General features: G+C 38.7%; 2 protein-coding genes across 2 annotated transcripts; one reads left to right on the forward strand and one right to left on the reverse strand.

The window, feature by feature from the left end:
- Positions 1-1,671: 1,671 nt before the first annotated feature.
- bicdl2l (bicaudal-D-related protein 2-like) lies at positions 1,672-7,338 on the forward strand. Its single transcript, XM_028467076.1, has 6 exons — positions 1,672-2,298; positions 3,714-3,827; positions 3,909-4,070; positions 5,317-5,399; positions 5,522-5,642; positions 6,956-7,338. The coding sequence occupies exons 1-6, from the start codon at positions 1,681-1,683 to the stop codon at positions 7,313-7,315; spliced, it is 1,458 nt and encodes a 485-aa protein (XP_028322877.1). The 5' UTR covers positions 1,672-1,680; the 3' UTR covers positions 7,316-7,338.
- A 1,190-nt stretch (positions 7,339-8,528) lies between these two features.
- abhd11 (abhydrolase domain containing 11) lies at positions 8,529-17,133 on the reverse strand. The gene is made up of 6 exons (XM_028467077.1): positions 16,643-17,133; positions 14,354-14,489; positions 14,023-14,196; positions 13,779-13,949; positions 13,054-13,235; positions 8,529-10,074 (listed from the first exon to the last, which is right to left on the reverse strand). The coding sequence occupies exons 1-6, from the start codon at positions 16,762-16,764 to the stop codon at positions 9,939-9,941; spliced, it is 921 nt and encodes a 306-aa protein (XP_028322878.1). The 5' UTR covers positions 16,765-17,133; the 3' UTR covers positions 8,529-9,938.
- Between the last annotated feature and the right edge of the window lie 44 nt (positions 17,134-17,177).

Here is a 17,177-nt window from a genome sequence, read left to right on the forward strand (position 1 = left end):
AATATGATGATAGGGTGGATACTGACATGCAGAAAAACGATGATGGACAGAATGTCACGTGTTTTTTATCCCCTTTATTAGTTTGATTACAGTCGTCTGTCACCATAAAGTCTTACATACCAGGCATTGCATGCATTGACCTTTTTTTTTTTTTTTTTTTTTTTTGCTGTGCAGCAGCTGTAAAAGATAAAGGAGCAAAATGTGACAATGGCGGCTCTCGTCTGAGGTATTTGTTCACCTGTCAAAGCACGTGTGATTTCAGTGACTTATTGTTCACCAGGCAGAGAGGAAAGTGACCCATTATCTCCTGAGACTTTAAAACAAGTTGAGTTAAAAATTGACCTGATACGATGCAGTTGCACTTTGTCTTGTTACAGCTTCTTCCTCCTTCCTGCAACACGAGCATTCAGTTGTTCAGTGACTCATTTCTGGTCATATGTAGGAGGTCTGGCAACAAAACACTGCGACTGGGGCTTTCCATTAGTCTGTCAATGTCAGAAATAAACCAGTGACTAACCACTATGACTGTGGCTTTAAAACTACTCGAGCTACAGTATATATTTTTTCTCCCCTTCAACAACTTTAAAAAAAAAAAATGCTTGGTCTACACTTTGACATCTCACTGTGGAAGCCTATGGAAGCCTATGGAAGCCCGTTTCCGCCACTAAAAAAAAAGGAAAGTCATAATTATGAGAAAGAAAGTCATAATTATGAGAAAGAAAGTCATAATTATGAGATACTTAAACACATTCACAGCAGCTTGCTCATGTGGTGAGCTGACACTGAGAGATGGCTGATAAGACTATCAAAGACTACTTTAGACAGGGCTTTACAAATCATGAAATACTTTGTTTGCTTGCAAATTCACATAGAAATATGCTGAGTAAACGCACCCTTGAAAAGACACCAAGCAAAAAGAGGCTCTGGTGTCAAAAGAATAAAACTGAAGTGGCTCAGTTTATTGAACAACAAATGGAGATTTCTGGTCAGTGCCATGGGTACAGATGGATGTACCAAAAATGTTTCTATCTCATAATTATGACTTTGTTTCTCATAATTATGACTTCCTATCTCATAATTATGACTGTCTAACACATAATTATGACTTTACTAACTCATAATTATGACTTTCTAACACAATTATGACTTTCTAACACATAATTATGACTTTCTAACACATAATTATGACTTTGTTTCTCATAATCATGACTTCCTAGCTCATAATTATGACTTTCTAACACATAATTATGACTTTACGAACTCATAATTATGACTTTCTAACACATAATTGTGACTTTACGAACTCATAATTATGACTTTCTAACACATAATTATGACTTTCTTACACATAATTATGACTTTCCTTTGGTGTTTTTTTTTTTAAATTTTTTTTTTTTTTTTTTAGTGGCGTTAACGGGCTTCCATACATATCTCTCTGTTCTCTGGATTTGACCTTTTCTGAAAAGCACAGATCGGGTTTGGTGTCAGTCGTCAGAAGCTGAATTGTTTGAATAGTCTGAGTGATCAGAAGATCTCCTCCCTCTGGGTCCTTCCAGCACTGGTATGTTGGCACGTCACGTGTTTGTGTAGCACTCGATGAAAGGAGGAAGAAAACAGCAGCAGGAGCAGGAGGGGGCGGGCACTAACACCTCAAACCCGCCCATGACGTCACATCATGTCATGTCACATCTAACTCCAGTGAGGACGCACGAGGAGCAGGTGGAACAAGTTGGGCAACATTCCTTCAGTCATCCTCCCTGTGGCGTTCTTCAAAATCTGTGTCACTCGCTCTGTGCAGATGCAGTGACTGAGTGTGTGTCTACGGAGCAGAACATGGACTTCACCCAGTCTTTCACGGTCCTCAATGAGCGACTGAAGCCCCGCTCGTCCACCAGCGAGCAGCTCCACCTGTCTCTGAACCGACTGGAGGACAGAGAGTCGGCCTCGCTGAGGAGGAAACCTCTGACCAACCGACCCACGGTTCTGTCCTCTCGGACCAACGAAGACCTCAGTGATCTTGGTTCTGACGACGTGGACGAAGATTACGTCAGTAATTACCTGCCCTTCACCACCTGCTTGCTGTCTGAGTTGAATTTAAAGGACTTTAGTGATGATAACAGTTCTACGAAGTCCGAGGAGATCGATGGCGCGGGCGTGTCCTCTGACGGGGACTCGGTCACACAGACCCCTGGAGGTGGGAGCCCCTTCCAGAGGGACATCAACGAAGGGTTGCCAGACCTGTTGAAGAGTGGAAGGCCGCTCACCAGACGCAGAACGGTTGGCCATGTTTCAGACACGGTAGGATGTGTTTCTGGCTTTATGCAGTGGATGTAAACAATGGGCTGGTATTGAGGAAAATTCCTGCAAGATGGCTTTTATTCTTTTTGAATAATATGTTATGGTTTAATTTACACATACCGCTGTTCCCTAGGAAAGTCGCTTTGATCTCCTGATATGTTTCGACTGCCAGTCTTCGTGAAAGGCGTCTGCTGCTTTCTTTGAAGTTTCCTTGATTTCCCTGTAGTAATTATACATAGGAATTACTACCCGGAAGTCAAGGAAACTTCAACACACCATGCCAACACACATTTGATCCCTTCATACACATGTTAAACTCATGGCTCGGGGGCCAAATCCTGCCCTTTAAAGCATCCAGTTTGGAGAAAGTAAAAATGACAGAAAAAACATAAATCATTGTGTAAATGAAACGCAAAAATATTTGCATTGGCTCACAGTTTTTCCCAGTGCTTATATCACATGATCGCAGGCATTTTTAATGTTAAACAGTTGAAAAAAACCTCAAAATTCTTACAAAATCCTTAAATTTCCTCACATTTTTACATATTATTTACCTTAGTTAAGTATAATGTGGTCACAGAATCTCGGAAATTTAAAGTGAAGAATCTGTTGGGACTTGTATCTGTCACTTTATGCTTTGATATGGTTGGTTTCTTACATATTTATTATTTTTTATATACGTACAAGTGCAAACTATGGCACAATAATGTTGAAATGACCTGTTTTCTTGCATAAAATCTGTGGCCCACTTGAGATCAAACTGCTGTGTATTTGGCCCCTGAACTAAAACGGGTTTAACACCCCTGCCTTAATATATGTTTGGGCTCCGTGTCGTCTTTATCGTGCTTTTCATATTCTGACAAGAGGATACATGTAAAGTTATTGAGACCATAACATTCCTTTTAGTCATGGCTAACGATGAAGAAATGAGCATCACATACAAAGACATGTTTGTCTATTTTCTACACGTCACACATACATGTGAAACATCCCTGTCAGAAAGTGAGTTTTTTCATTCGGAATATGTGAAAGGTGTTTTGTTTTTCACCTTTTGCTGACACTGCACATGCATCTCGCCCCGTTTAGACACTCGCTGAGAGTGTGTGTGTGTGTTCGTCCTCGTGCATTTGGCGAAAATGTGGTCAAACAGCCTGAACGACTGGATTATTCCTCTCTCTCAGGAATGCAGACGTGCAGTTTCTGTTTACCCTAGTCATAAAAATATCATGAGTTTGTGACTTTTGTGTACGGGCTCATTATTATTATTATCATGATTATCTTCACAAGAACAGTTAATGGCATGCCTTGTTGAAGTCAGTCGCTGTAATCCTAATTGAGTTGTAACTAAACATGGATAGTTGAAGATGTAATTGTAGTTGAACCCAACCTTGATTTGTATCCATTGCGTTTTGCAGCTCAAAGAGGTAAAAAAAGAAGTGGAACTGACCCGGAAACGAAGTGTCAAGCTCAAAGCTCGTTTGGACAAACTGCGAGGGAAAACAGACGAACAAAAATGGGACAAAGAGCGGGTGAAGCTTCACACACATCATCATCACATACTGCACTGAGCTCTGTTACTGTACTGTTTAATAATGTGTAATGTTGCTCAGGTCACAGATGAGGTTTTGTCTGTGTTGAGGCTGCTCTACCCACTGCTGGAGCCCCAGGAAACCCTCATTGAGCCCCTGGAGGGAGAAAAGCGTCTGGATGGAGCCCTGGAGCAGCTGCAGAAGCTGTCTCGGAGGCTGGCAGTGAGTCGCATTGCTAAACAGGTACGCATGGGTCCTCCCATCTGATCCTAGTCTAATCTGAGTCAGTGTCAGGGGTCTGCAACATTTAATCCAGGTGAGATGAGGCAAAACTGCTCCTTTGAGATTAAAGTCCTCAATGAAGACAATACAGTGTATTAAATTATGTACAGTTAAAATAATATAGCATAATATTTGATTTATATTGATCATGTAAATGGAAACTTAAAAACTGTTTAAAATAAACTAAAAATAAATTGACATCAATAAATAAAACAGTATCTTGAATCTTCAAATTCTTACACATCTCAGTTTACATGAACACAATGTTATATAAAGAAGTTTATTTTTTATTTGGAAGGCTACAAAAAGTAACTTGAATTTGATAACACATGATCATGTGATCAACACATGCTAATTGCTAGTTTTTTGCCACCCATCAAACATGCGTATTTAACCAGCACATTAAATGAATCTGTTCCACACAATTAAAATCTGTATTTACTTCCAGAATAGCGTTTCTGTTGGTTTCGTTATCTTACCAGGGATTTAAAACTGCAGGAAAGTTAATGGTCTGTCGATGTTGTAGGAGGTGAAGTAGGAAGATGCTGAGTCATTGCACAACATGATTTATTTTAGGTTAACAAATTGTTATATCTTGATTTTATTTGTCATTAATCATTAATAGCTTCTGTAAAAAAGCGTTATAATTAAACAGCAGAAAAATTACCTTCTCAATAGAGACGCTTTTGTTTAATGATCATTTCAATAATTTTTGTGGAATTATTTGGGTATCAAATATTTTTTTGCATTTGAACACTTTTTTTTTTTTTCCTTTGATTGAAAATATTTATTTTTGATTGAGGTAAACTTTTTTTTTTGATTGAAATGATTATTTTTTTTCCCTTTTTTTTTGATGATTCATGCACTGTTTTTCCATGTTTTATGTGATAATGTTTATTATTCTGTAATCATGCAAAATAAATAAAATAAAATTCTGATATTCAACAGTTCAAGGGATTGTCAAAAGTAAAAAGATGTTATCAGGTCGAAGATTTATCACCGTTTTGGTCGATTAACAAGCATTAGCATCTCCATCCAAATTCCAAAACTTACATAAAAGGAATCTGACAGTTTTAATGGGTGTGAACCTCAATTAGTTCATTCCTTTCTGCTTTTCAAACAGAGCTTAGGAACTCAGGAAGGGAGGGGCTAAAGCCTTTCTGTCTCAAACATGGTCTATAATTCCTCTTCACATTTGTCTTTCCAGGACTTCAGCTCTGGAGGAAAGCCCTCAGAGGACAGTGCCATCCTAAAGCAGGCGCTACGAGACAGAGACGAGGCCATAGAGAAGTGAGAGCACACAGTCACTCTGATATTAGTCACTGAAGAAGGAAGGAAGGAAGGAATCCTGCAACAGGAAGTGGAGAATCCATTTTTTTGTTTTGTTTTTAATCGTCTCATTCTGTGAGCAGGAAACAAGCCATGGAGGCCGAACTGCTCCGAAGCAGGACGGAGATGATGCTGCTCAACAACCAAGTGCTAGAGGCCGCACAGAAACGCCTGGAGATGTCGCTGGAGGTCGAGGCGTGGAAGGTAAACGGGGTCCACGTAAAAATGTGACCAGAATTTAAATAAGATGTAAAGAAAAGAAATGTGATGCATTTAACACACGCAGGGTAACTCAGTTACTACTTTGATTACTTATACCAAAAAGTAATGTGTTACTGGAAAAAGTTACTTTTGAGTTACTTAGAATTAAAGAATGTATTTATTTTGGGTCATTTGTGTCCATACAGCTTCATATTAGTGCTGTAATAATATAATAATCCACTGTTGATCATTTGCTATAAAACAACCATAAATGATGTGCATATAAAGCAGAAAACAGCTGCTCCAAAATTAAAACAGTAAATTATCAGCCTTAGCACAATAATGTAAAGTAAGCTGTGCGTAATCCAGGTGCACATTCTGCTGTTGAAAATAAATGTGATAAAACAGCTACACAATGCTAAACATATCAGACTAATGAGCTGCTGTTAGCAGTGACTCAGCAGTAGCGACTGTTTATTTACAACATACCGTGCAATAGTTTGGCTGGCCTGTTTGCAATGCTTCTTCTACTGTTTTACCGTGTTTGGCATGGCGTCCAGCAAAAATATGTAGCGCCACTGTAAACAGGAAGTACACTGCAGCTAGCAAAGTAACGGACAAACGCACCATATTGTAACGGTAACGGCGTTACAGTACTAGTTACTGTAAAAAGTAACGTTGGGGCCCAACACTGACATCCTTTTGGGGCAAGAGAATATTGACCGAGGTTGTTACTTGTGATTCTGAGGCTTGGGAACATTGAATGAATTCCAGATGTATGTTGTGTATCACTGTGCTGTTGGGGGGGAAACAGGCTCACATTTCCTGTCTTATGTTTCCATTTGATAATAGACTGTTATAGACCTTATATGTTAATGAGATAATGTTAAAGACATACCCCAAAGATATATACGTTTTGCTCTCCTCCTTCGGGTTCAGAGTTTTGCATCAATTGGCCAGCATGCTCTCAGCAGGTCTCATTTTTGTAACCTGTTAGGACTTTTGATTGTATTAATGAACTGCCTATTATTTACAAGTCATTGGTCCCGAAGACTTTTTCTACACCACCTTTTTTGTCATCGCCATCCACACCACAAGAAACAACACTAACTAAGGCATAATAATGTTGAAATTACCGATACTTGTTTTGCCTATCGCCTACTAGGGATCAAACTGATCTGTATTTGGACCCCAAACTAAAATGAGTTAGACACCCCTGCTTTAGATTATAAAAATGAGTTTAAAAAAAAAAAAAAAAAATCAGCTGGTCTTTGTGTTTTTAGGATTTTTCTGACTTGTAATTGTCCTGGTTTCAGGAGGATTTCCAGCTCCTGCTCCACCAGCAGGTCCAGAACCAGCAGCTGGCCGAGCAGGCCCAGAAGAAGACCTCTCGTCTGGGCATCCTGAGGAGAAACAACAGAGCACCCATCCAGCGTCCATCCAACTTCCCTATAAACTCCCCTCCAGCCCAGTCTACAGCCGGGCCCAGCCAGGCCTCCAGTACCAGAGCCGCAGCGCTGGCTGCTGCTGGGCCTCCTTCTCCCAAACCGCCTCAGCGCCACTGGATGGATAGGCTAAGACGGCCCAAGTCCAGTCGTACTGTAGACCAGGAGACATCAGGTCAGGATTATGACTCAAGGAGGGATGAAGGTTTCCAGGACATATCGCTCAACTGAGAGTTAAACTCCAGCTGTAATACGTTAAAACCTAACGTCAAACGTGACATCAACACAACACGTTACAACTCAGCCTCAGGTCTTAAAGTGTCTAAAACATGCTTTGTGACGCATTCGTAGAATCATAAATATTGAATGCAGATGAGTTGGTGACGCTCCAAAGCCCAAAAATCCTCAGTGACATTTGAAGCTCCAATCAAAGCAGCATATTTTCCTTTACATGAGTCAGTTGAGTGACAGGTATGTATCCTTCTGTTTGCTTGTATATTTGTAGGCTAGGCAACAAAAAATATCCACCTGCTCAAATTACAAACAATTACTCAGCGTATAACTAACGTTAAATGTGAAAAGTAATTACTCGTGCCTGTCCTTAAAATAAGAGCCATGTGATTTCTACCAGCTGATCAGTATTTAGAGAGAAAATTGATCAAAATCAGCAAGAGTTTATAAAGTCTATAATGCTTATTTAGAGTTTTTGGCGTTTGATACACATTGGATATGAGTTCAGCAGTCGTTATTTATTTTACAAATGAACATTTTAAATCTTCATGAAATAACTTCATAAATTTGTGCTTTCATATCCACTACTACCTAAAACACATGTAACACATACAGTATACATATTTATGACCAGATTGCTTAACTCTTCTTATCTTTGGACTTGCAGATGGTGACATTTATCTTCTGGCCTTTCAAAATAAAAGTTCCTGATTTTAAACTTTACATTTAAGATAAGTTAAATTAGTTTACATGCAAAATCAACCTTGTGCATCAACGCCAACAAAATAATTTGCCAGAATCATAAGCAAACATCTACTTCAGAGTATAATTGTCACAGCTTTTATTTTGGAAAAACCTGAGTTGCCTTCACTTTTGTTTCTAACTGTAACTTGCTGGCCCCAAACGGTCGATTGTCCATATTTAAACATTTGTTTCTGGTACCTGACCATCCTAGACTGGAGTGTAAATACTGTATTTCTGAAAAAAATATTTATATGCACTAGGAATACCTTTTATAACGCCTGACAGAAAGGTTTGGATCTTCTTATTTGGAAACATTGCTCTGATGCACAAGAAACTTTACATTTTGGTGTAAGAAGGAGAAACTATTATGAATGAGCCTGAACAATTTCTACACTTTGATCTCCTGAATATTAATGTTGTAAATAAATGCCTTTTTTTTTTTTTTCCACCACAAATAAAAAAGAAACCATCTTTTAACTCAATTTATTGTAGATAATTTTTATCATAGTACCCACTTTTTTATATATATATATGTATGTATCTATATATAGATCTCTTAAACATTTAAAATGCATATACACGTTTATAACCAGAATGTGTGGGGGCGTAGTTAGCAAAGATCCACCCGATGACAGAAGAAAAAGGCATGCAGGCAGTAAAATGTTCTACAATCACAAACAGGAGTACAGTCATTGGAATAATTTTAATGTAATGACTAAACTGACGCAGGACTTTGCATTCAAAAGTCAGCCCTATTAACCCCACCCAACAATCTTCTCATATTGTGCAACGATCAAGGTTTGAATGTTTGAATAAGCTCCCAGCAGCGTTATAAATAGAAACATATTGACTCAAATCACAAAACTGGTTTAAATTTATCCTGAACACAAAACATTTGCACAGGTCTGGCAACTCAGCAGTAGAATTAGTTTGGCTAATTTAAAAGAAATCAAAAAGACCCTTTTTTTTTTTTCTTTTTTTTAAAAGAAAAAAGACAAAAGGCAGTTTCACTACTGGAGCGCACTTTACAAAATGAGTATAAACACTGATACAGGTAATACGATTGTACATTTTTGCAGCATATATTTTGTAGAAATGAATTGAAACACTGTGTGGACTGACACAAAGACAACAATGTAACTACGGTAACTACTGCTGACTACCAGACAGATGAAAGAACTGTTTGATGGTTTCTAGAAACCAGCACATCCAGTTGTCACCTGAGAAGTTCAGGAAACAGTTATAACATTGCTTGGTTTTTCATCATTGACAATGGTGACTAAAAATAAACACACAACCATCCTTTCTCAAGTTTCCCCGACATCCAAAGCTTCATATCCGAGCAACCTGGAACAAAAATACTGACTACACTATTATTAAAACACGTGAACACATGGAGTTTGTAATACAGCATCTGTACAGGGCTTCAGTGTTGTTTACCCACCTTTACTTTAACACACTTAAACCATGTAGTTTCTCCACTTCCTTCCCACATATTCCATATAAACCACCATCTATTATATAATCTAATAAATATTATAAGAAAGCTCTGAGCAGAGTTTCTTTGGATTAGTATATTTACTCCAGAAATAATTTAGTTACTTTAAACCGAACAACACTGTTTAAACTTCAAAAACTAAACCTAAAAAAAACCAGACGATACTACCATGACCTGTTTGTCAAACAAAATAAAAATTAAAAAAATTGACAAACCACAGCACACTCATTTAGATATCTCAGTCAATAAGGAGGAGAGGCCACAATTAAAGGAAAAGTTTGGTCCAGTGTTGGCAAATATTAGCATCAATACTGACTCCACTTGCTGCTGCTGCTGCAGACAAATGTAAAGAGCTTTTAAAAAAACAGCAGGAAGAAGAAGCTAGGACTGAAGGAAAGTGATGATGGAACTAATAAAATCTAATGGTTTGTCTGCGTGGATCCAGTGGCTTGCGTCTGGGATGTACTGGATGTCTGCGTAGGGGAACAGCCTCTGGATCTCTGGGTAATCATCAGAGCTGGATGGAAAGATTAATATTTTTATATAAATATATGAAAACAGTAATGTAGCTCAGTCAGGAAACTTTCACAATGTATTGTTAATTATAAACTTAAACTTGTTCTTTTCTTAAACTTTACATAACACTTCTGGAAACAGTAACATTTTAAAACTTGAAGAGTAATTAAAGCCCAACTCTTGACATTTATGTCTAACTATTCTAATTTGGCATTTTGTTCAAAAAAAAAAAAAATCTAACAGTGACTGCTATGGTTTGAAACCAGGCTCTTACAATCAAATTTTGCTATTTGCTGAGAATGGTGGTTTCATACATCATAAACCAGTGTTTTTCAACCTTTTTTGAGCCAAGGCACATTTTTTTCATTGAAAAAATCACGAGGCACACCACCAGCCAAACATGTTAAAAAATGATACTCTGTAGCCTATATTAACAATATAGCCATTCTCATCAAAGTGTCTTGAATAGGAATCAAATAAACACAAAGAATAAAGGACTTTATCATCATTTGTATTTCTTCTTTCAAATAAAAAGTGCACTTAACATGTCCACTTCAAAAATACAGCTTGAACATAACAAATGAAACAACAATGTGGTCTTAAAGGTAGTAGAAAACGTCAAAGTGTTTTGCAAACTCTAATTCTGTCCAAAATTATACCATAGCACTGTTGGATAGCTTCTCGCCACACACCAAGCACAACGGGATCGGTGTCGTTGCATCCCCGGTGGAAGTAAATCCAAATGAAACATAACTCTCGCTGTATTGCCTCGAGCTCACCGTCTTTGCTTTCTTTCCTCCACTCATACTAGGGCCTTCTTCTGGGTCCGAATTTTGTCCAGGGCCCAGTTCGGAATTAATATTTTTCCTCTTCAAAAACTTCTCCATCACTGTCACCGTAGTTTCGCTTACCCACAATGCTTTTACCGCCAGCTGTCACTTTCATGCCTCACTAATTCTCTTATCTCAACGGACAATGCAATTCGCTACCTGCTGCCATCTAGTGTTATGGAAGAGTTTTACATGATTACGCTCTCAAGGTGGGTTCACACCGAACGCGACTGAAGTGACTGAAGCGATGCGATTACATTAAAAATCAATGTAAATGACGCAACGTCAATTTATCCCCCCCTCAGCGACGCGACTTGCATGATCAAAGTTGAAAAATTTTAACTTTTTAAGCGACGTGAAGCGATATCTCCCGTCCTCCACTGTCTGTAGAGCGGAGGCAGCAGCCCCTCCCTCCCGCTTCAGTGCTGACGGCTGCAGCGGAGGCTGTTCTACTTCCTCAAAGTATCAGGTTCAATATTAAAGCGGTAAATTTCTTTAAAACCACAGTAACTACTGATCAAACACATTCTGAGTGAAGTCATCCTTTAATATCTCCGTTAAGTTGATCATTTAACCGTAGAAGCGGAGCAAGAAGGAAAAAAAAAGACGTCATCAACACACTCTCTCTCTCTGTCTCTACCCTGTTACCGGGGCCCCACACACACACACACACACACACACACACACACACACACACACACACACACACACACACACACACACACACACACACACACACACACACACACACACACACACACACACACACACACACACACACACACACACACACACACACACACAGCTCCTAGTGATCGCGTCGCTGGAGCGATGAAATGATGGACTGACAAAAAAGCACCACTATGTGCAAACTACCGATCAGGGACGATTTAAGGCAACGGCATCGCTTCCGTCGCGTTCGGTGTGCACGCACCTTTAGTCACTACTGCAGCACGGACACTCGACAATGGTATATTATTTGCAGATAATAATTAATATGTTTTCAAAATTTTTTTTTAGACCAATTAGGTGAAATTGGATAATTTCCCACGGCACACCTGACGATCTCTCGCGGCACACTAGTGTGCCGCGGCACAGTGGTTGAAAAACACTGTCATAAACCACAACTGTTGGCTCCGCCCCTCCTATAAAAACCAGCTGTGCAATATGTGATGAGTAGGTTGGTTTGAGAGAAATGTGAATAAAGAGGTATATAGTGAGTATTAAATAGCTAGTTTACACAGCATAGCTTGTTGTTGGGACATTTTATATTATAAACTGGGTGTGTCTTATCTGATCCAGAAGCCCCGCCCATAATTTTTTTTTTTTTTTTAGTTTCCAGCCTCTACACACTTCAGCCAAAACCTCAGGGTTTAGGTCAGGCTTTTTCAACCTTGGGGCCGTGACCCCATGTAAGGTCGCCTGAAATTTAAATGGAGTCGCATTAAATGTAATTGATAAACAAAAATAATAATTACTAAAAAAAAACACGATTCTTTTTAAAATTAAAACAACACAGTTTTAAACAATTATTTTATACTTTCACTTTCTTAAATATAAATATAAATAATAAAAAGCAATATAAAAATATCTGTCATTTTGTAAAACTAACCCTGGCTACTCTGTAGATGAAACACAGTATCACAAACATGATCAGAACTAATTCTAGAAGAAATAAGTGTCTTTGGGGTCATCAGAAATTTATGACAACAAAATGGGGTCACGAACCAATACAGGTTGGGAACCACTGGTTAAGCTACTGTATAATAAGTAACTGTTATATTCCATGACCACTAGTGGGCGCTCCTGGCAACAGACCATACTCTGAAACAAGCTGCTCCACTGTCTCAACCCACAGATATTTATTTCACAATTACTTTCAGCTATAACTTTTTCAAAGGCTATATTACGTGATTGAGTTGTATTTGGTTTGGGTTTGATCATAAAACAGGTTTTAATGGAAACTGATTTGAAGAAGAAAAAGAAAAAACACAAAAGTACAGAACTCTGAAGGATTCTGAATGTTTTGTTCATAGATTTGTTGTTCTACATTACATGATTATTAACTGTGATTTATCAATTTCACCAATTTACAATATTCATTCCACTCCCTATAAAGTAAACTTTGTCTCTGTGTTGTGTATCCATACCTGATGTAAGCTGAACTAGCTCCACCTAAAAACAGTGTAGGTCCCTCGAAGACAGAGTCAAAGGTGGGGAAACCCATGATGTCATCGAGGTGTGCAGAGATGGCCTCCAAGTTGACCCTCCAGCTGTAGTGACCGTTCTGCTCCACCAGGTTGGTCAGCAGGAACTGACGCAACGAGCGGCTCTGGAGGGGGAAGAGGAGGAGAGCAGGTACCAATGATCACAGTTAATGGTAATGAGAACATGTGAACTGTCCATTCTCAAACTTTAGTTTTTCCTTAAATACATAACCAAAACTTTTACAGGAATTAATGTGACGTGCATTGATCCATTTTTTAATACCAAATACCGAACTGTGCAGCGCTGTAGGGGCGGGGCTGCTGTCACTGGGCGTGACTTGTAGCCACGCCCATAATCAAGGCATTTTCTAAATTTCCACCTCGTGGCAGGTCAGCAAAAACCTGGGAATGTACTTACTTAAAAACTCCACTCCTTTAAGTGCAAAATGCACACAATACATGCTTAAAAATAAAAAGTAATTTGTGAACTGTAATTGTAATATTTAAATCTCACAAAGTAGTATGATTTTTAAAATTGTAAAGGACACCTAAGGAATATATATATATATTTGAATGGTTTCTGAAGAAATAAAAAGGAGTAAAACACAGACGAAGTGCTGGGAATTCTTGGGAAAATATAAATATTTATTGTAAAGAATTGCGTTTACCTCAACCAAACTACGCAGCTGGTCCTCAGCCATCCGCCTGGCCGTGGAGCGCGGGATGTTGGAGGAGATTTTCACCTCCTGCATTGCGTTGATGTACTGGTGGAAGTTTGTGCGTGAGGAGGTCTGAGACGGACTAATGTCCACCACCACCAACCTCTCCACTAACCCCGGCTGTGAAAACAAAGCCAGAAACGGTGAAAGAACAGTCGCACAATGACGCTAACACTCAGTGGTTCACTCTCACCTGCATCAGCGCCGTCATCATGGCTGTTTTCCCACCCATGCTGTGGCCGATGAGGATGCACTTGTCGATGCGCAGCTGGGTGAGAAGATGCTTCAAGTCGTTGCACATCGCTTCATAGGTCAGCAAGGGGTTGTGAGGACTGCTGCCATGGTTACGGGCGTCTACAGTCAGCACCTAACTGGACAAAGGACAGTTAGGACACTAGGAACAGGTAGAGATTGTTCACAATCACTAAAAAGGAAATCAGTTTTTCCATCTGAGCCTGTGGTTAAACCTGTAGGATCGATGATCTGCATTATTTAACACTGTCACGTTTTCACCGCTGCATTACCTTTCTGCCCGTGCGCTGCACCAACGACTTCGCTATGGAGTGGAAGTTAGACTTGCTGCCGAAGAGACCGTGTAGGAAGACCAGCGGCGTACTATCTCCCTTTCCATCGAAAACATCATAGGTCAAAATTACTGGGCTGAAGAGAAAGAGGAAAAAAAAAAAACTAAATGAGTGGGAAAAACTAAAATGTAACACAAAGGAAAACAGATGCTACTAAAATATGCAGACAGAAAAAAGACTAAATGTATTTCCAATCAACTTTTTATATCATATGAAATAAAACTGGGAAGGAATCAGTCTCAGGCTTGTTAGAGCCCGATATGTAACGACGACCCAAAATGTAATCATAAAAAAAGTAATAAAACCTGAAATGTTACAACTGGTCAATAATAGAACAAGATGCTGAGCCCAAAACTTAAACACTATTTGCTCAAAATGTAACAACTTGTCACATTTTGGGTTCATTATGGGCCAGGCAAAACATTTATCCCCTCATAGTGTAAAATAATTATAAGCTTCAATGTAGAGAGTAGTATCATACACAAATGCGTATGTGTAAATGTGTGTGTAATATAAACTGTATAAGAAAAACAAGTTACTAAATTTTCAAAAATTTACATTTCTAAAAATAGTAAGTTGCTTAAAAAAACAATATTGTCATTGAAAACTTGAGCTAAGTATACCAATTTTTTTAAAAAAAAAAATCACTTATTTAAATTGACATCGTGTCCAAAATCACTGCAAAAAAAAAAGGGAAATGTGAACATATATACATTACATATTTGGCTCAGCATCTTGTTACATTATTGACGAGTTATTACATTTCGGGATTTATTAAAAAAAAAAAAATTGAAACAACATTTCAGGTCATTGTTACGTATCGGGCTCTAACAAAGCTATAGTAAGCAGCAGCAGTGCCTCATGCTCTTCTTCACACCAGCATGTGCTGCTGCTGCTGCTGCTGCTGAGTCATTCTGGAGTAACCAACAGCAGGAAGTAACACTGTGTTTCACATTAAAGTATATGCAAAGTAGTTAATAGTTTACCACTTACTGCCTTTTTGTGAAATATCTGCATATCATTGTAACATTTACATTTTTAAAGACTTTCCACTTGTTTTTGTCATTTCTCAATGATTTCTCAAAAATCTCAACAGACGACAATTAAACGACACGCAATATTAAATATTTATTTAACTCTTTCATCTTAGTTCAGATTTGTTATATTAAAAAGGTGTAATATACATCAATAAACATTAATAAGATGTAAATGTGAAAGATTAGAGCAAAAGCTAATTCAGTTATTTTTTAAATACTCTAAAAGGCACAGGAAGCCAAATACAGGCACAAAAGATAAGGATTTAAGTTTTCACTTTGATTTTTGGAGTTTAAAGGTAGCGCTAACTTTATTTTAGCTGTTGGATTTCTTTTAGAAATGCTTGGCCAAACTTTATATTAAGGCTTAAACTGAATTTTCCCATCGTTTATCTCTTCTAACACTTAAAAATAGCCATGTTGTTTTTTAGTTGAACAACCTCTGTGTTCTGTCCTCACAATCCAAACAACAAATACAAGGTTTACTAGAATGTCTAACTTAACCACAGGGTGATAGTCGCCTCATTCAGCCAAGTCAAATATTTATATAACATGCTTTAGAAGTTGGATCAATAGAAATAAATCTGCTCAAAACAGGAAAAGTGAGAAATAATATACAATATTTAATGATGTTACACTTTAAAGATCTGAATTAGAACAGAATAAATCAGTCACCTGCCTAAAAAGGATCATGTTTGTCAAAAGGTAAATGGCCTTAGGGTTACAGTGTTTGTTGTTATTGTGAGAATCTAAATGTTTATTAAAGCTTTATAAACATGTAATACATCGAACATAACAGATGGATGCGCTCAGATTACAGCGACATGCGGCCTGGTTTTTCAACTAAGATTTTTTTTTAATTTTATTTATTTACACAGATTTTCCCTCTAAAGGAAATCATTTCACACACTGAAAATCAGACACTTTACAACTTCATAATGAAGAAAACAATTCATCTCCCAAACACAGTGACAGCGATGTAAACGTCCCCCACTTTGACAACTACAGTTATGCTAGCTAAACCTTGTATGTCATTCCCACGGAAACATGACAAACCAAATAAATAAATGAACACATTAATGAATGAGATGAACACACACACAAATACACAATAGGTTACACTTCAGCAGAGATTATGAACCACAGCGGAGGAGGCAGACGGAGCACTAGTTAGCCGGCCCAGCTAACGGCTCACCTGGATGAGCTGGCGGTTCGGACCGCAACAGGGACCCTGAACGCGTCCTCCTGTCCGGAGAACAAACGGGTCTGTGAGCGGCCACTCAAGCCTCTGCAGATCAGACGACACAGCGCACTCATGGCTGCATAGGCTCCGTTTTACTGTCCACCGAACACGAATGTCTCAAAGACAGGAGACAGAGCAGGTCAGAGCATCGAACACAGCCGGAGGTCGACCAGCAGAGCGTATCAACAGCTGATGGTGCGTCATGACGTCACACGCACTGCGTGCATATGCTGCATTCATTTGCACTCGGATAAAGCCGACAAGAACCAATCTGAAAAGTGCAATAACACGGTCATTTAGCTCCTAACCCCGACTCGGGCGCTGCGTCCGAATAGTCTCTCCTATCTCCTTTCCTATCCACTTTTCCATAACCCCATGGGTGACGTCACGGAGTTAAGGAAAGGTGTTAGGAGAGGAGTTAGGAAAAGGTGATCACGTTTGTTTTGACGATCAGACGCACTTCCACTAGGTGACGTAATAATCCGAC

This window comes from Gouania willdenowi, chromosome 14, assembly GCF_900634775.1.
Source record: "Gouania willdenowi chromosome 14, fGouWil2.1, whole genome shotgun sequence".
Taxonomy (NCBI): Eukaryota; Metazoa; Chordata; class Actinopteri; order Blenniiformes; family Gobiesocidae; genus Gouania; species Gouania willdenowi.